General features: G+C 36.6%; 1 protein-coding gene across 2 annotated transcripts in view; it reads left to right on the top strand.

Annotated features, from left to right (window-relative positions):
- The window catches only part of LOC127863364 (TBC1 domain family member 23-like), a 49,926-nt gene extending 31,087 nt beyond the window's left edge, over nucleotides 1-18,839 (top strand). The window contains exons 6-15 of one of the 2 annotated variants that reach the window (XM_052402845.1): nucleotides 1,212-1,383; nucleotides 1,767-1,870; nucleotides 2,394-2,534; nucleotides 7,479-7,574; nucleotides 9,203-9,278; nucleotides 11,355-11,492; nucleotides 11,915-12,051; nucleotides 13,255-13,450; nucleotides 14,485-14,617; nucleotides 15,757-18,839. In XM_052402845.1, coding sequence (XP_052258805.1) covers nucleotides 1,212-1,383; nucleotides 1,767-1,870; nucleotides 2,394-2,534; nucleotides 7,479-7,574; nucleotides 9,203-9,278; nucleotides 11,355-11,492; nucleotides 11,915-12,051; nucleotides 13,255-13,450; nucleotides 14,485-14,617; nucleotides 15,757-16,033 — 1,470 coding nt within the window. In that variant the 3' untranslated portion in view covers nucleotides 16,034-18,839. The remainder of the gene's footprint in view (nucleotides 1-1,211; nucleotides 1,384-1,766; nucleotides 1,871-2,393; nucleotides 2,535-7,478; nucleotides 7,575-9,202; nucleotides 9,279-11,354; nucleotides 11,493-11,914; nucleotides 12,052-13,254; nucleotides 13,451-14,484; nucleotides 14,618-15,756) is intronic. The other variant, XM_052402846.1, reaches the window with a different exon arrangement.
- The last annotated feature ends 999 nt before the right edge of the window (nucleotides 18,840-19,838 follow it).

Genomic DNA, 19,838 nt, shown 5'->3' with positions numbered 1-19,838 from the left:
TTGTGTCTGTGTGTCGTATGAATGAATCTGCACTTAAACTAAATTAAGATTCACGTCGTACATCGAGTCCTTTCGTCATTTGTCAGAACGAAAGTACGGTTTATATTCCAATGCATTATTTTTCTCTTTCTGGGATATTGTTTTGATATGTTGATGCTGCATTAACAGATATAAGTATATATGAAGTGAAAACACCAAAAAAATAAACAACGGTTACGATACTCACTCATATGTAAAACATAGCATATGCTGTTAGATGGGCACAACACTTTGATAATGGATTTTGGATATCACTTCGGAAGGGGGTTTATTCCGCCTGTCTAAAAACTTGAAGGGGGTTTGTTCCGCTATGGCGTTTTTAAGGAAGGGGGTTACTTCCGCTATGGAAGTTGTTTTTTTCCGTGTATGCTAAATATGAAATGGGGTTGTTCCGCTGTGCTGTTTTTAGGGAAGGGGGTTTCTTCCGAAGGGGGTTTATTCCAATAATCAATTTTAGTGCTATTAACTGTCTATAATCATGATGTAAGATATCATAGCAGGTTATATTGCTCTATGATATTTTTACTCATTGACTGCTCCATTTTGATATGCACAAGGAAGTGTGAGATATGCATGCATTAAACTTCAACACGTATCTTTATAGACCATATTTGGATGTTGTGCTATATTTTTGTGAGAGCATTGCAGATCATCTGACATACCCTCTTCTCCCCCATTATCAAATCTCCAATTAGCATGTTGACCAAGCAAGCACATTAAATTCTTCTATTACAACTTGAGACCAAGGACACGATTCAGGCCTGTCTATATAAAACCAATTAGCCTAACTCACAATTGCCATTGGTAGGATTAACAAGCTAGTGATAAATTTAGTTTAGTTTAAATCTATTTATTTCAGCTCAATTGCATCAAAAGCCCAAGGCTTATTGCCTGGGGTAGAACCAGTACTTGGTGTCTTTTGGGGAGATCTAAAAAATGCTCCTACAATGGGGAGGGAACCCATGAAGTCCTTGTAGCTAGTGCTAATGTGCTTTGAGTTCTAGAGCCTGTTTGCCTTGGTGTGTAAACTGTGCAGGCTATTGCTAATTTAGATGCTCTGATCTGTGCTCTGTGTGTGACCTGTTTTGCTTACCTATTCTCAGTTCAGGAGCCTGTTTGCCCTGGTGTGTGACCTGTGCAGGCTAGTGCTAATTTTGCTTACCTGTTTTAAGTTCCGGAGTCTCTTTGCGTGTGTGTGTGACCTGCGGGTGATCCAGGTGATGTGGGACGTGTACCTGCAATCCAGCGACCCCTTCCTGGGCTTCTTCATGGCCCTTGTCATCCTGGTGAATGCACGAGAACAGATCCTGGAAGCGGAGAACAGGGACAAACAATTCATTGTAGGCAAGTAGAGTCTGTTTAAAACCCTCATTGTTGTTGATGCTCTATGTTCAAAATCTTACTTTATTTGATTCTCTTTGTTTTAACTCTTCCCATTATTGACCAGCATTGTGGAAAGTCTTCTTCTAGTTGAATGTCTTTGTTAAAAACTTAAAACTCATACTATAATTTGCTCTCTTGTAGTTGTTAAAATATCTTTGTTTTCATGAAAGTGTACTTTAAACTTAAAATATTTATTGGCCATTTTTTTTTAATCATTTGCAGAAAGCTGTTTTATACTTGGTAATGTACACTTTGCATCTTAAATTATAATTCCATAGTTTTAACTGATTGACTGTAACAATGTATAATTGGTATTTAAATATTGAATCTACTGTATGTTTCAGAACTGATATCATCATTCCCTTCTGCTCTGGAGGCTGAAGACATTGAAGATTTCTGCACACTGGCTCAGTACTATGCATCAAAAACACCCCAGTCATTTAGAAGGGTAGGTTATGCCTGTTTCCAGCAATATCAACCTGCAATTATTATGTATACCTTCACAAAGATTGTTGAAATTGTTAATTTCTACTTCCATTTTCTTCCTTGGATTAAAGTAGACCATCTTTCACTTACTGTGATTACAATGCGCTGTTAGTACCGGTTAATCAGGTTACCCTTCAGAAGTGTGGATACGTTAACTGACAGCCATGATATTAGTGAAATAATGTTGAAATATTGTGCAAACAAATGAGTCTTGTTCTTGAAAAACTGAATATAATGAATGTGCGGAAAGTGTCATCCCAGATTAGCCAGTGCAGTCTGCAAACTCTTTATCTGGGAAGACACTTTTTGCTTTTATGGAATTTTAAGTTTAAAGGTAGCCTCTTATAAAAATAAAATTTCAGTCTGGGCGGAAATAGTCATCCCTGATTAGCCTGTGCAGTATGCAGGACGTCACTTTACGCACATGCATTATGCCCAGTTTTTCAGAACAAGGCTCAAATAACACACATCATTCTCCCATCCAGGACTATGAGAAGCCTCTGTTTGGTTCCAACCTGGGCACCACAAGGGCCAACGAGGAAATTAATACCCAGCTGTCCCAGATGTTGTGTCTGCCCGTGGGTGCCAGTGAGCTACTACAGATCAACAACATGGCTGGGGTAGGTGTAAGTAGAATTTGGGACTTAAGTGGCCTTTAAACAATCTGCATTCTTGGAAAACTCGGGTTAATGCATGTGCCATCCCAGACTAGCCTGTGCAGTCAACGCAGGTTAATCAGGGATAACACTTTCTGCTTTTAGACACTTTTCGCTTTTTAATGGTATTTTTTGTTTGAAAGGGGTATCTTGGTCGAGAAAATCCAGTTTAGGTGGAAAGTGTTGTCCTTGATTAGCCTGTGCAAGCTTATCTGGGGCGACTCTTACACACATGCAATAAGCCTAGTTTTCACAGAACAATGCTCAAATTATCTCCCTCTGTAGATAAAGCCCAAGTAACCAAGTTCTACATTAGTCAATAATTTGGAAGCCTTTGTTTTTATTGCTGTTTCTAATTGTAGTGTTGCAAGATTTTTAGCTCGACTATTATATATGAAATATATATAGTAGAGCTATCCTACTCACCCCGGCGTCTGCGTGTAAATGTTAAAGTTTTCGTACTACCCCAAATATTTTCTTTGTCCCTTGACATATTGCTTTTATACTTTGCCAACATGACCCCAACCTATAAACAAGAGCAGACAACTCTATCAAGCATTTTGTCATAATTATGGCCCCTTTTCCACTTAGAATATGCAGCAAATGTTTAAGTTTTCGTACTACCCCATTTATTTTCATTGTCCCTTGACATATTGCTTTAATATTTTGCATACTTGTTTACCAACATCACCCCAACCTATAAACAAGAGCAGACAACTCTATCAAGCATTTTGTCATAATTATTGCCCCTTTCATACTTAGAATATGCATATTATTGATAAATCTATGTAAAAGTTTGCGTACTACCCCAAATATTTCCTATATCCTTTGACATATTGCTTTTATATGTTGCATACTTGTTTACCAACATGACCCCAACCTATAAACAAGAGCAGACCACTGTATCAAGCATTTTGACATAAGTATGGCCCCTTTTACACTTAGATAATTGAACATTTTGCTTAAATTGCCATAACTTGTTTATTTATGATCACATTTTATTATTACTTTGACAAAACAACACTTACCTGAATACCACAATGGCTTCAACCCAAACAATACCCCATGCCCCTACCAGAATCCCTCCCCCCTCCAAACTTGACCCCCCTCCCAATTTTGTTTTCTCTTAAATATCATCTAATAAATTACCTCACCCCACATTATACCCTTCTCTCACCCCCCCTACCCCCCCACCCCCTCAATTTTTAGCTCATCTATTTTTTGAAAAAAAATTATGAGCTATTGTCATCACCTTGGCGTCGGCGTTGGCGTTGGCGTTGGCGTTGGCGTTGGCGTTGGCGTCGGCGTCCGGTTAAGTTTTGCGTTTAGGTCCACTTTTCTCAGAAAGTATCAATGCTATTGCATTCAAACTTGGTACACTTACTTACTATCATGAGGGGACTGGGCAGGCAAAGTTAGATAACTCTGGCGTGCATTTTGACAGAATTATGTGCCCTTTTTATACTTAAAAAATTGAAAATTTTGGTTAAGTTTTGCGTTTAGTTCCACTTTTCTCAGTAAGTATCAATGCTATTTCATTCAAACTTGGTACACTTACTTACTATCATGAGGGGACTGGGCAGGCAAATTTAGATAACTCTGGCATGCATTTTGACAGAATTATGTGCCCTTTTTATACTTAGAAAATTGACAATTTTGGTTAAGTTTTGTGTTTAGGTCCATTTTATTCCTTAAGCATTAAAGCTATTGCTTTCATACTTGCAACACTTACTAACTATCATAAGGGGACTGTGCAGGCAAAGTAATGTAACTCTGACTGGCATTTTGACAGAATTATGTGCCCTTTTTATACTTAGAAAATTGAAAATTTGATTAAGTTTTGTGTTTAGGTCCACTTTATTCCTACAGTATCAAAGCTATTGCTTTCATACTTGCAAGATTTATGAACTATCATAAGGGGACCGTGCAGGCAAAGTTATGTAACTCTGACTGGCATTTGAACGGAATTATGGGCCCTTTATACTTAGAAAATTGAAAATTTGGTTAAGATTTATGTTTTGGTCCACTTTACCCCTAAAGTATCATAGATATTGCTTTCATACTTGGAACACTCACAAACTATCATAAGGGTACAGTAAAAGGACAAGTTGCATAACTCTGGTTGTCATTGTTACGGAATTATGGCCCTTTTTTGACTTAGTAACTTTTAATATATGGTTAAATTTTGTGTTTCGATCCACTTTACTTCTTAAGTATCAAGGCTATTGCTTTCAAACTTCAAATACTTACATGCTATCATGAGGTTACTGTACCTGGCAACTTTAATTTTACTTTGACCTTTGAATGACCTTGACTCTCAAGGTCAAATTATTAAATTTTGCTAAAATTGCCATAACTTCTTTATTTATGATTAGATTTGATTGATACTTTGATGAAACTACTCTTACCTGACATACCACAATAGACTCCACCCAAACCATCCCCCGTGCCCTCCCCTCCCCCCCTCCCCCCCTCCCCCCCCTCCCCCCCCCTATTTTTTTTTTTTTTTTTTTTTTTTTTTTAAGATCATCTCACAAATGACCACCACACCCTCACACTATACCCCCCCCCCCACCCCACCCCCCCCCCTAAATTTTTTGTTTTTTTTTTTTTTTTTTTTTTTTTTAGAGATCATCTCACAAATTAGCCAGACCGACCACACCCTCACAACGAATACCATACCCCACCATTTTTTTTTTAAAAATGGTTATGTTGAAATACCGTCGCAACCATCGGCACCCAAACTCCCCCCCCCCCCCACATCGCCCCCTAAGCCCCCCCCCCCAACCCGCCCCCCCCCCCCCCCCGGATTTTTTTTGTTTTTTTTTTGTTTTTTTTGCGCTTTTTTTGGAAGAGAATGTAATAAATGTTCGCACAACCCCACACTATACAGCCCTCGTCACTCCACTCCTCCCTCCTTTGTGATTGAAAATGAGAGTCCCTTCACCTTTAAAAAAGAAAATAGATGAGCGGTCTGCACCCGCAAGGCGGTGCTCTTGTTTATTTTTAAACATCATTTAATAAATTACCACACCCAACATTATACCCCCCCTCTCAACTCCCCCCCACCCCCCCTCCTACCCCCACCCCCCCCCCCCCCCAAATTTTTTATTTTTATTTTTTTCCTCTGACTGCTCTTGTTTAATTATTTATTCTGTAATACAATGTATTACCGCAATTGTGCTTAGTCTGGTGTTTTCCCCATTGTGTTATGCTAGTGACTGAATTTATCTAGATTGCTAAACAGGCGTAAGGTTGGATTATGTTGGATATAAATGTCTTATATGGATACACTGTTTTAGTCTCAATTTCTATTTTTATGCCCCCCTTCGAAGAAGAGGGGGTATATTGCTTTGCTCATGTCGGTCGGTCTGTCGGTCTGTCTGTCCACCAGGTGGTTGTCAGACGATAACTCAAGAATGCTTGGGCCTAGGATCATGAAACTTCATAGGTACATTGATCATGACTCGCAGATGACCCCTATTGATTTTGAGGTCACTAGGTCAAAGGTCAAGGTCACAGTGACCCGAAATAGTAAAATGGTTTTTGAATGATAACTCAAGAACGCATACGCCTAGGATCATGAAACTTCATGGGTAGATTGATCATGAATTGCAGATGACCCCTATTGATTTTGAGGTCACTAGGTCAAAGGTCAAGGTCACGGTGACCCGAAATAGTAAAATGGTTTCCGGATGATAACTCAAGAACGCAAAAGCCTAGGATCATGAAACTTCATAGGTACATTGATCATGACTTGCAGATGACCCCTATTGATTTTGAGGTCACTAGGTCAAAGGTCAAGGTCACGTTGACCCGAAATAGTAAAATGGTTTTCGGATGATAACTCGAGAACGCATACGCCTAGGATCATGAAACTTCATAGGTAGATTGATCATGACTTGCAGATGACCCCTATTGATTTTGAGGTCACAAGGTCAAAGGTCTAGGTCACGGTGACCCGAAATAGTAAAATGATTTTCGGATGATAACTCAAGAACGCTTTTGCCTAGGATCATGACACTTCATAGGTACATTGATCGTGACTCGCAGATGACCCCTATTGATTTTCAGGTCACTAGGTCAAAGGTCAAGGTCACAGTGACAAAAATCGTATTTACACAATGGCTGCCACTACAACGGACAGCCCATATGGGGGGCATGCATGTTTTACAAACAGCCCTTGTTAAGATTGAAGATAATAATTTTAATGAACTTAAATTTGGCAACCAGTCTTCTGGCAAAATATATGAAAATTAATTTTTGGCAAAAATAATGGTTTCACATCAATTGATACCTGATGTGAATTCAGAAATAATAATAATGAACATAGTGTATTAAGTATTTTCAAAAAGTTTACCCGGTAATCTAACAAAATATATATAATATAGCACATAGAGCTTTACTTCTTTTTAATTTTGCCAGACTTCTCCCTAATGCCAGTCTAGGGAGAAGGTACTTCTTTCTTAAATTTTACACTAGACCGTCCCTTGCCTTGGTTGGTACTGTATACAAATTATTTTGAAAAGCTTATGCATGATAATCATATTTGTAAAATCCACCACAGGCGCTTCTTCCAACAGACTCTTTTCACCAGTGCTCTTTTCCATGGTTGATGCAACACTCAGTGAAAACACGTCAATAGTAAATACTTGACATGTTGGGTATTTTGTAGGGGGATCATGGTATGTGGTTTGTCGGTAGTAAACACATGTTTCCTGTTCTTTTTGGGGAGATGGTGTGGGGACACTGAACATGTTTTATAGGGTGATGGTCTGAGGTAATACTGACCATGCTGTTTGTTTTCCCGGAAGATAGTGTGTGGTCAGTAGTAAACCCTGACCATATTGCCTATTTTCTAGGATGATGGTCAGCAGTCAGTAGGTAGCACTGACCATGTTGCTTGTTTTCTAGGGTGATGGTGTGCGGTACTTCGTGGTGGATTGTAGGCCCGCTGACCAGTACAACAGTGGACACTTGCAGACTGCCATGCACCTTGATGCCAACCTGGTACAGTGTTCTGTTCTGGTGTTAATCATCGGGAGGGGATATATGCAGTTCTTTTATCAAAAGAGTCTGTTCTGTGAAAACTGGGTGTAATGCATTTTCCGGAGTGTCATCCCAAATTAGTCAGGGATGACGCTTTACGCTTTTATGGATTTTTTTTTTATAAATGAGTCTCTTCCAACCAAAAATTCTGTAAAGGCGGAAAGTAATTTCCCAGATTAGCCTGTGTGGACAGCACAGGCTTATCTGTGATGACACTTTACTCACATGCATTAAGCTCAGTTTTCCCAGAACAAAGTTCAATATAAAGACATTTTCTTAATGGTATAGTTAAGCATAACTTTTACCTGCATTTTAGCAGAATTTCCCCCCTTTATGTGTATTGAAAATCAGGTTAACATTTGCATGCTATAACTACAGGGTCCAGGGTCTGTATAAATAGTCACTGACAGAGACCTTTAACTTTGTCCAGCCTTCAAGTAGTATTATGCCCATTTTTCAATAAACAGGTCAGTTTAAGGTTGTGTGTGCCAGTTTAAATATAGTTTTAAGTTTGAGTGCAACAATTTCATATATTCAATTCATACTTCACACATGTCTTCATGCAAGGTCACTGACCAAGTCCAATAACTCTGACCTGCAATTTAGAAGAAATAATGCTACTTTAAAGCTTTTTCGTGCAAAAACTCTTGATGGCATGTTGACCTAGCATGGCGTAGCATTTGGGGCTAGTTGGGTATAAAAGGTCAAGGCCACTTTTACTAAACAATTTATACAGTTTCCATTTAATAACTTACACAAATTCAGTTATTAGCCTATGTACTTACTTTCTCATAAATAACTTTTTTATCAATAAATGTTCTTTAACCAGCCAGTGTTTACATGTAAAGAAACAAAGTGGTCATGGAATAGTCATTGTCCAAATGAATATATTCTACAATTTAAGACTCACCAAAACAATAAATAAATGTTCTATAAATGAAAATCAAAATGGGCTATCTTTACTACATAGAAATAAAAATCTTGTTTACTAATCCTGGATGCATTGCTTTACAGGTTACATTCACTCCATTGAGGAGGGAGATATTATGCAAAAAGTGTGTTTGAAGAATGTTAAATTCTGATCTTGTTAGGCCTTGCATTTGGTTCTACTGGGGTCAAGGTCACAGAATCACAGATACAGAAAGGATTTTCCACTTCCCCTAATTAACTTTAGTCTTAATTGAGTTATAGTGTTTTAATTTTCTGTGTAGGTAGTTTATACACAGACTTTGCTAAATATAATTAAGTAAATTTAATTCAGGTTAATAAATTGATAAAAATTTGCAAATCTAATTTCTTGGTATTGTCACATTTTTGGTTTAATTTATACATTTTCATAGTTTAGTTTATATATTCTATATTATTACAACAGATATTCAACTTCAAATACGGCTTAGTGGTGTGTATTTAAGGCAATTGGCAGAAAAAGTTCGTTCTACTATTGAAGTGGAAGAATAGTCTTGGGACAACTCTTGTTTGTTTTTTCTAAAAATATCTAAAAACATTATTCAATTCTGTGCATGTTACAATGATCTCATGTATTTGAAGCTGTGCTAACCAAGATACTATGTTTTTTATCTTGATTGCAGATGCTACAAAATCCTGAGGAGTTCAACACAGCTGTGCAAGCCCTATTTTCTGCACAGCAGCAGGCAATATTGGCAGGTAGGTAATGCACTTGCTAGCGAGTATGATTCAAAGACATTTAAATCAAGTGTGAGATGAAGCCATGCATTGAAGACACAGACTCACTTTTTGAAGTTGACCAAATCTCATGTTAGCTCATATTATTGGCTTGGTTGTATGCTTTGAAAAAGCTATTTTCAGTATGTCTGGAGTTCAATTAAAAGAAAATTCTGTGAATTTTTTTCATCTGTAAATTCATGCTATGTTAAAACATAGACAATACAGACAGTTGATTTCGCCTCCCCTGCTTGTTTGGAATGATTGAATTATATATATTTTTTAAATAAACATTCTACTATATTTTGTAAAATCTGATGTTGTTAACATTATATGGCTCATCTTAGCGTGTGTAGGGATCTATCAATGTCCTATTAAGACTTTGATTGTAATGACAAATGGAAGTAGACAATAACAATAATATTTATCAATCGTGAAAAGCATGATTATCGAGCCTCTATCACATTTATTGTGATTGTAATTTAATTCATGTTATCCTCTTCATGTAGAAAAAAATCACTTTGCTTGAATACTGTATATTTTTTTATTACAAAGTTTAAAGCTGATTTATTGGAGTCACTTGATCTGTCAGTTTATCAGTCTGTTTGTCCACATAAATTCTTATAATTTTTTTAAGTGACTTTTTTCCAATTTCTCAAGTGATCAAATTTAAATGATATATGTCATCACTAAAAAGTGTTGATAATATTAATATATTATACAATCAAGGTCTCAAAGTCATCAATTTTTGTATATACATGCATATAAGTGCTTACTTCTTATAACCAGTTTGTTTGGAAAACCTGCGTTACTATTTTTATGCCCCCCTTCGAAGAAGAGGGGGTATATTGCTTTGCACATGTCGGTCGGTCTGTCGGTCCGTCCACCAGGTGGTTTCCGGATGATAACTCAAGAACGCTTAGGCCTAGGATCATGAAACTTCATAGGTATATTAATCATGACTCGCAGATGACCCCTATTGATTTTGAGGTCACTAGGTCAAAGGTCAAGGTCACTCTGACCCAAAATAGTAAAATGGTTTCCGGATGATAATTCAAGAACGCTTATGCCTAAGATCATGAAACTTGATAGGTAGATTGATCATGACTTGTAGATGACCCCTATTGATTTTGAGGTCACTAGGTCAAAGGTCAAGGTCACGGTGACCCGAAATATTTAAATGGTTTCCGGATGATAACTCAAGAACGCTTATGCCTAGGATCATGAAACTTGATAGGTAGATTGCTCATGACTCGCAGATGACCTCTATTGATTTTCAGGTCACAAGGTCAAAGGTCAAGGTCACGGTGACCCTAAATAGTAAAATGGTTTCCGGATGATGACCCAAGAACGCTTATGCCTAGGATCATTAAACTTGATAGGTAGATTGATCATGACTGGCAGATGACCCCTATTGATTTTCAGGTCACTAGGTCAAATGTCAAGGTCACGGTGACCCGAAATAGTAAAATGGTTTCCGGATGATAACTCAAGAACGCTTATGCCTAGGAACATGAAACTTCATAGGTACATTGATCATGACTGGCAGATGACCCCTATTGATTTTCAGGTCACTAGGTCAAAGGTCAAGGTCACAGTGACAAAAAACATATTTACAAAATGGCTGTCACTACAACTGAGAGCCCATATGGGGGGCATGCATGTTTTACAAACAGCCCTTGTTTGGCACTTGGATTGTCAACATTTATATCTGATCAAATATATAACTTAAGAACGTCATGGCATATTAACATTATGCAGAGATGGGTGAACAATTGCAAAAAAATAGAAATTAGATGTGATGTGTGATCAAATTTATTAACCCATTACAAAACAACACATCTATCCTCCCATTTATTATGTTAATCCTTTACCTCTTAGGTACACATTTTGACGCATTTGTAGTCACTTCCAATATCAATTATTATTACAGACTGTTCTTACTAAATTTAATTTTTAATGCCTTCATTTTGCAGTAACTGGCAGCCTGTGCTAGTGTTATGCTGGTTGCATATAGCCATTTTCACTTTGCTTTGCACTTTGCTCTAATGTGCGCAGGCTCGGCAGCAGGGGGAGAGCACCTGTGTTTTGTGGGCAGTGGACGTGATGAGGAGGACCAGTATGTGAACATGGTGGTGGCCAACTTCCTGCAGAAACACCAGCAGTATGTCAGCATGGCACGCGGGGGATATGCTGGTAGGTTATGCAGTGTAGTATACGCCATTGGCTAATTTGGCAAATTTTAGAGTAAACACTTACAGTGTGATGTACAGTTCAAGAAATTTCAGGGTTTTTTTTTATTGGAGAATGATTCAAATTTTTTATGCAAGCAAATTACTTTTCTTATTTTTTTCTACTACCTACTAATCTTACTTGCATCTTAAGACAAAATTATCCCGCATTGTCCTTTTTTTGCTATAGATGTCTGTTCAGGCATTAAATGACTTAGTTGTTACCAACAAGTTACAGATTTTTCTCCATCATGTACAAGAAAAAAGCCTATGCTGACAAACAATTATTTCTGGATTTTATCCCAAAATCTTTATCATGATATTTTTTTTTAATTTGAGTATTATTAAAACAACTCCATAAACAATGAATACGTTTGCTTCACACAGCCCTACACAATCTCCTCGGCAGCCATATTAATGAAGGTATGGTGGACCACAACCCAAAGCAGTGTATTGTCTGTGTACCGGAAATTGGAAACCTCAGTGACGCTGAGAATGGCGAAGTGTTTAGAAACACAGTCGAGGTAATGTTTCCCTGAACAAAATACTTATAAATGGATAAAATATTCTGACAAACATGGTTCAAATGTCTATTATGGAATATTTACTCAAAAGGTTTATGGGATTTATTCAAAGTGATGTTTGACAATATCAAGAATGTATCAAACAAATCATTTAAAATAATTTTAAATAGCCATCTTCAAATTCCTATTTTATCACATTTCTATTACAAAGCATCACTTTTTCAATACTGTCACTATTGATTTATACACATATACTACAAATGACTATTTTACATCACTACCAACATGAATTTCAAGGCATTTGTTTTAGAGAAAAATTATCCATGTGTTTCATCAGTGTTGCCCTTGACCTCAGATCGAGGGTGATTACTTTTATCACTAGAAACATGTATTTTAACGAGAAAAAATATTCTAACACGGCACGCGACTTGTTTTCTATATACAAAGAAGGAAATCAAGTGTGTGTTATTCTGCAATTATTATGGGCGGAGCTTAATGTTTCAAAAATAGTTCCGCATTAATAAAGAAAATATTGCAGTAAAATGCATTTGCTAAAACCCACTCTAAAAGAAATGTAATAAATGTAGCATGTTCATAAATGTAATGAAACAACAAAATGTATATTTGGTGATAAGTGGCACAACCACGCCTACAAAGAATGTTATTTGTTAGGAAACGAAATTAAGAAAACATTCATAGCATGTCAGCTTTTCAGTAGCATCAATAATTGTGACGTCATTTAGTTTTTACGATTTTTGTTCTCAATGAAAGTGACGTCATTTGCAAAATATTTATGAATGAAAACGACATTATATGTTTGTTCAATTCAATTCACTAAATAGTGAACTTTGTACTAAGAAGGGCAGAGTATTGAAAAATATAGTTCACATCCAAAAGCTTGAACCAAATCAATCAGAATCGTGTTAGAATCAAAATAATATTTTTCTATGATGGTTTGTTGTTGAATAACCCACAGTAAGGTGTATAGATGCGTGTTATCAAATCACTCATGCTTCGCACTCGTGATTTAATTCCTACCCATCTATACTCCTTACTGTGGGTTATTCGACAAAAAAACATGATAGAAAAATATTATTTCTTAATCAACACATGCCCCTTCAATGCCTTCCTTGACTTTAGATCTCAGGTGATTATTATCAGGGTGCTACGGGGGACTCGTTTTATCTATATGATTATTATCAGGGTGCTACGGGCGACTCATTGTTTGGGCGACTGTCCAGTGTGGTGAAGAGCAAGTCTTCAGAGATGAAGGAGAAACTGAGCAACTACATCAAGAACGAGATGAATGTAGAGGAGAGACACGTGAGCAACACTGACAGGCTGGGCAAGCGATACAGAAACATGGCCTCCGTGTTCACCATAGGTGATGATGAGGAAGGTAGGAGGTCTTATGATGTTTAACTGAACCTCATTCTCGGAAAACTGGGCTTATTGCATGTGCCTAAAGTGTCATCCCAGATTACCTGTACATTAGGGACGATACTTTTCGTCTGAGCTTGATTTTTGTTTAGAAGAGACTTCCTTTAAATAAAAGTCCAGAGAAGTGGAAGGTGTCATCCCTGATAAGCCTGTGCAGACTGCATAGGCTGCTCTTGAAGGACACTTTACTCACATGCATCAAGTCCAATTTTCCCAGACCGAGGCTCAAATAGTCTCCATGATAGTCCATCAGACTTAGCAAGATGACAGTAAAATGATGAATAATTTTAAGAATACGCGCCTTAGTGACCAGTGAGAATTCTGTCAAGTACCAATTTGTAGTTGAGTGGCCAGTTGTAATATATATGTGACAGTAATATTAACAAGTTTACCAGGCCTTTTATAGAATAACAGTTTTGGGACTTCTGGGGTTGTATTCCAAAAACACCTTAAGTAATTTCTTAAATAATTTCACATAAGTTCAAAATTACAATGTTTTGTATTTCTTTAGGAGATAAGGAATCACATGTTTCTTTTGTATTCCTTAAATAACATTGACATAATGATGTTATTTTGATGTAATTCTTGATGCAAAACTATTGCAATAGGAAATGAAACACTTAAGAAAATTTTCCAATTTAAGGATAAGAATATAATTTAACTTAAGATGCTTCTGGAATACGACCCCTGAACATATTCATTTTACCTGACTACATCAAAAGCCTCTTTCTTATTGAGACGATTTCAGGACATTTCATGGTTTGAGTCAGAACTTGGTGTTCTTAGAAGACCTGACAAGATGGAATGTTTAAACCTATTAAAACAACAACATATACCATGGTGTGGTGTCCACAGGGTGGAGACAATTAGATAAATTATGGCTGTTTTTACAGCTCAAACAGTCCTGCAACAGTTTTCTTGCTTTCCTAAATAAACTTATCATTATTACTGACATAGCATTCTCTATATTTCTTATGTTGCCTGTTTTTTCAGGAGAGGACTTTGTGGAGCAGTCTGATGACGAGAAAAGGGAGGTAATCAGCCTGGACACGTGGCTCAAGAAACCAGAGATTGTCTACTCCTGCCAGTGTCGGGACCTGGACAACAATGGCTTCCTTCATCCCAGGTATTGATATTTATGCCCCCCTTCGAAGAAGAGGGGGTATATTGCTTTGCTCATGTCGGTCTGTCGGTCGGTCTGTCGGTCCGTCCACCAGGTGGTTGTCAGACGATAACTCAAGAACGCTTATGCCTAGGATCATGAAACTTCATAGGTACATTGATCATGACTCGCAGATGACCCCTATTGATTTTGAGGTCACTAGGTCAAAGGTCAAGGTCACGGTGACCTGAAATAGTAAAATGGTTTTTGAATGATAACTCAAGAACGCATACGCCTAGGATCATGAAACTTCATGGGTAGATTGATCATGACTTGCAGATGACCCCTATTGGATTTGAGGTCACTAGGTCAAAGGTCAAGGTCACAGTGACCCGAAATAGTAAAATGGTTTCCGGATGATAACTCAAGAACGCATACGCCTAGGATCATGAAACTCCATGGGTAGATTGATCATGACTCGCAGATGACCCCTATTGATTTTGAGGTCACTAGGTCAAAGGTCAAGGTCACGGTGACTCAAAATAGTAAAATGGTTTTCCGATGATAACTCAAGAACGCATACGCCTAGGATCATGAAACTTCATAGGTACATTGATCATGACTTGCAGATGACCCCTATTGATTTTTAGGTCACAAGGTCAAAGGTCAAGGTCACGGTGACCAGAAATAGTAAAATGATTTTCGGATGATTACTCAAGAACGCTTTTGCCTAGGATCATGACACTTCATAGGTACATTGATCGTGACCCGCAGATGACCCCTATTGATTTTCAGGTCACTAGGTCAAAGGTCAAGGTCACAGTGACAAAAATCGTATTCACACAATGGCTGCCACTACAACGGACAGCCCATATGGGGGGCATGCATGTTTTACAAACAGCCCTTGTTACTTTTTAGCTTGGTTTTTCATTAAACAATCTTGGCTTATAGACTTATATCACAAGAATTCAAAACTAAACCAAAATTGCTAACGACATGGTAAAGCCCACATACCCAAAATTGCCCACCTTTTAGAACACATCTAAATATGCAACCAGGTTTTTCAGTTAATTCCATAATGCTATCTAATTGTTCTGAATATAATGATATTGGCAATTGAGCATATTGACTAAACTAAAATTTGTGTGTATCGTTTCATGCAGTTACCTGTTAGTAATGGACACACACCTCTACATTTTACGTGAAATCCCCAAAAAGAAAGGCATGGCAATAATACAAAGTCGCAGAGCCCTGGCATCAATAGTGAAAATCACCTCGAAAAAGAAACATCCAGACTTGATCACATTTTCTTATGGCACAAATGAAGATACGGGAGTGAGAATAACCAACAGGGACCGATGTTTAATTCCAACTGCAGGAGAGGCAACAAAAATTGTGAAACAACAGATTATGAAAGTTTTAGATGCATTGGAAAGTTAGAGAAATTCTATGCTGTGTGCTTTGTTCAGCATTTATAGTTTGTTAAAGAAATTGTTATATTTTCTTGGTTAGACTGTCAACTAATTGCAGTTCTTCCTGCTATACAACTTGCCAAGGAAAATGTTAATCTGAATGATGTCCAAATAAAAGTGTTGAAGTACCAAATACTATGACAAGCTAGAGGGTGCTTTGAATGGTACGTTAAGAATGATATTAAATAATCCATCTTTCTCATTATAAAGTTGAATGCTAAAATAATTAAAGAATTGTAATGTGTATTTGTGGATATATGCCAATCTTTTGACAATTCCATCATCATAAATTCAAAATGTTAAATTCAGAGTTGTCGTAAAATAACTGGTTTAAAGTTGAAATATGTACATTTTCATAAGAAAAGTTTAAAATCAAGTAAGAGAGGTAGCTTATGACAAAATTTTAATGTTTTTACTTTGTTGCCTGCTGAGTAGAAGTGATATTTCATGCTTGTGAAAACGATGTTGGCGCTTCAAGTATCATTTTGATGCAAAACCAAATTGTTTGTTTATTAGATTGGTTGTCGGCTGGAGATCATTTAATAAAGCTCCATTTACAGATACCAATACAAATGTCAAGACCTTACTTGGGATTGTTTATGGGATATGAAGATGACCCAAGTTTGCAGTTACAAAAAAATATAACAATGCTGTCCACCCAGTTACTGATAAACGGATTTGTGCAGCTTTTATAAGGAAACTTTATACATAGGTACCATCAATCAAGACCATGCATTTTATTGTGTCTGAAGTGAGTTGGGTCAAAGTCACAGCTATGCATTATAGAGAAAAGGTTTTATCTCAATAACCTGTATTGAAACTTCGCTTGGCATTAGATATAAAATAAGTGGGGCCAATGTCACTGTCTATGTAATTAAAAAAAGAAAAACACCAACAACTTAGTTTTCTTTCAATATCTAATCAAAACAAACAAATGAAGCATTTTAAAATATTATTTTTTTGGAAACTTGCTAAATATAGGATCTGGCACGAGTTGTCATATCATACCATATTTTATTAAACGAGTTCAGGAATTTTGTTAGTAAGCGAGCCTTTGGCGAGCTTACTAACAAATTTCCTGGACGAGTTTAATCAAATATGGTATGATATGACAACGAGTGTCAGATCTTTTTTATCACATGCTTTTAAATGAGCAAATTAAATAAATATTTATGCAAACATAATGATATATCTAGAATATTGTTTACATTTCCTGACGTCATTTGGAATGCCTCAGCTTTTACCAAGCAAAATAACAAAATGCGATTGGTCAATAAAAGAAAACTAAGCCAATGAAAACGCTTAAAAATGTTGTATTACACATGTGTAATATAAAAAAATATGTAATGGTTGTATTACATTGGAAACAGAGTATAGCATGTGATAAAATGCTTTACAGTTCTAGTTTCAATTACCCAAATATTTATTATTTGCTAATACCCCTTTATTTTAAATGAGTTTCTAGAACTGAATTTAACCCTTTCAGTGCGGGAACTGAATTTTGAAGGCCTTTGCAAACAGTTTGGATCCAGATGAGACGCCACAGAACATGGTGTCTCATCAGGATCCAAACTGTTTGCTATTCTGATAGTATTCTTTGAAAAAAATCAAAGAAAATGCTAATTTTACAAATTCAGCAGACGACATTTTAGCAGACAACAAATTTCCCAGCATGCAAAGGGTTAAGTTTCACTGCTTCAATGTGAGCGATATTCTGGAAAAACTGATAATTCATGCACATGTATTAAGCCCATTTTTTCCCAATACCCAGCTCATAGTTAAATATATAAAGGGGTTCACTGTAGCTTTTTTAAACCTGTTCATGTTTGTCTTTAATAATATATTTGTATAACATAAGTGTGAGTGCTTAAAGCATATAACTGTTTTGCCAAACAAATATTGATATTATTTGCATTCCTTTAAATGTAATTAACTGTAGATCTATCTATTTTGCAATTTGTTATTTGATAAATTCAGTTAATTGTTCCAGTTACTTAGTTAACAATAATATTTCCTCAATACTTTTTTGGTAGATTAATACATGACTGTACTTATTTCTTCTAGAATAGTGTATGTCTTTAAATATACAAGCTCTTCTGAATGTTTCTAATAAGCAAGGTTTATGGTATTTATTATTTTCAATTACAATATGTGAAATTTAGAACATGACAAAATTCATAAAACTGTTCTTAAGGTGTTCGTGTTGTTGCTTGATAGCGTTGAATTCTGCTATTAGATTCTTTGTGAAATATATCAGTATGCTTATTGTGTGAAATATTTGAAGCAAAACATCTTGTGTATTTATATTTCTATTCATGTTAACTTATTAATATTTATTATATTCAACTCATAAAGATCATATTTACACCAGAGGTATTCGAGTTCCATGTATGTGTATGGAAGTATGATTGCATGATTTCAGCATGGTTGTACCAGAGTATTCTACTCTTCTTTTTAGGTGGTCTCTGGGAAAACAGTGCTTAAGCATGTGTGAAAAGTATTTCCCAGATTGGCCTGTGTAGTCTGCATCAGGGACAACATTTTCACTGTCTTGGAAAGTTGTTCAGAGGAAGTCTCTTCTAAAAGATAATCCAGTCTAGGTGAAATGTGTCATTTCTGACAGCCTATGCTGACTGCACAGGCTAATCTGGGACCACACTTTAAGCACATGTGTTTAGCTCTGTTTTCCAAAAGACCTGCTAATTTATATATTATATTGTGGTTTCTCATGTTGAAAAACTGTTACTCTCAATAAAGTGCAATAACAAAAATTATTCACTGTATTTTATGCCCTGCTTTGTTTATGCAATGAAATCTGTTACCTTCTGGTTATCAAGTTCGATGAGAGTTGCATGTCATGTAAACATAAAACAGGGAATGTTTTATTAGCTCTACTGCCAAAGGCAGAAGAGCTTATGGGATGGCATGGTGTCTGTCATGGTGCGTGCGTGAGTGCGTGTGTTAGACTTTTCTTGTTTATCTGATAAAGTCCACAGTTTTCATCCGATTCTTTTCAAACTTGTTCAGTGTCTTTATATTAATGAGGACTCGAACCCTATTGATTTTCAGGTCACTGGGTCAAAGGTCAAGGTCACATTGACTCAAAATAGTAAAATTGTTTCCGGATCATAACTCAAGAATGCTTAGGCCTAGGATCATGAAACTTCATAGGTACATGGATCATGACTGGTTGATGACCCCTTTTTATTTTCAGGTCACTGTGTCAAAGGTCAAAGTCACAGTGACTTGAAATAGTAAAATGGTTACCTTTTCTTGTTTATCCGATAAAGTCCACACTTTTCATCTGATTCTTTTCCAACTTGCTCAGTGTCTTTATATTAATGAGGACTCACCCCCTATTGATTTTCAGGTCACTGGGTCAAAGGTCAAGGTCACAGTGACTCAAAATAGTAAAATGGTTTCCAAATGCTAACTCAAGAATGCTTAGGCCTAGGATCATGAAACTATTGATTTTCAGGTCACTGGGTCAAAGGTCAAGGTCACAGTGACTCAAAATAGTAAAATTGCTTCCGGATGATAATGCAATAATTCTTAGGCCTAGGATCATGAAACTTCATATGTACATTGATAATGACTGGCTGATGACCCCTTTTCATTTTCAGGTCACTAGGTCAAAGGTCAAGGTCACAGTGACTCGAAATAGTAAAATTGTTACCTTTTCTTGTTTATCCCATTAAGTCCACTGTTTTCATCAGATTCTTTTCAAACTTGTTCAGTGTCTGTATATTAATGAGGACTCGAACCCTATTGAT

The sequence above is a fragment of the Dreissena polymorpha genome, unplaced genomic scaffold, assembly GCF_020536995.1.
Source record: "Dreissena polymorpha isolate Duluth1 unplaced genomic scaffold, UMN_Dpol_1.0 chrUn006, whole genome shotgun sequence".
NCBI lineage: Eukaryota > Metazoa > Mollusca > Bivalvia > Myida > Dreissenidae > Dreissena > Dreissena polymorpha.
The sequence above is the reverse complement of the archived record's forward strand: the minus strand, read 5'-3'. Positions and strand labels throughout refer to the sequence as shown.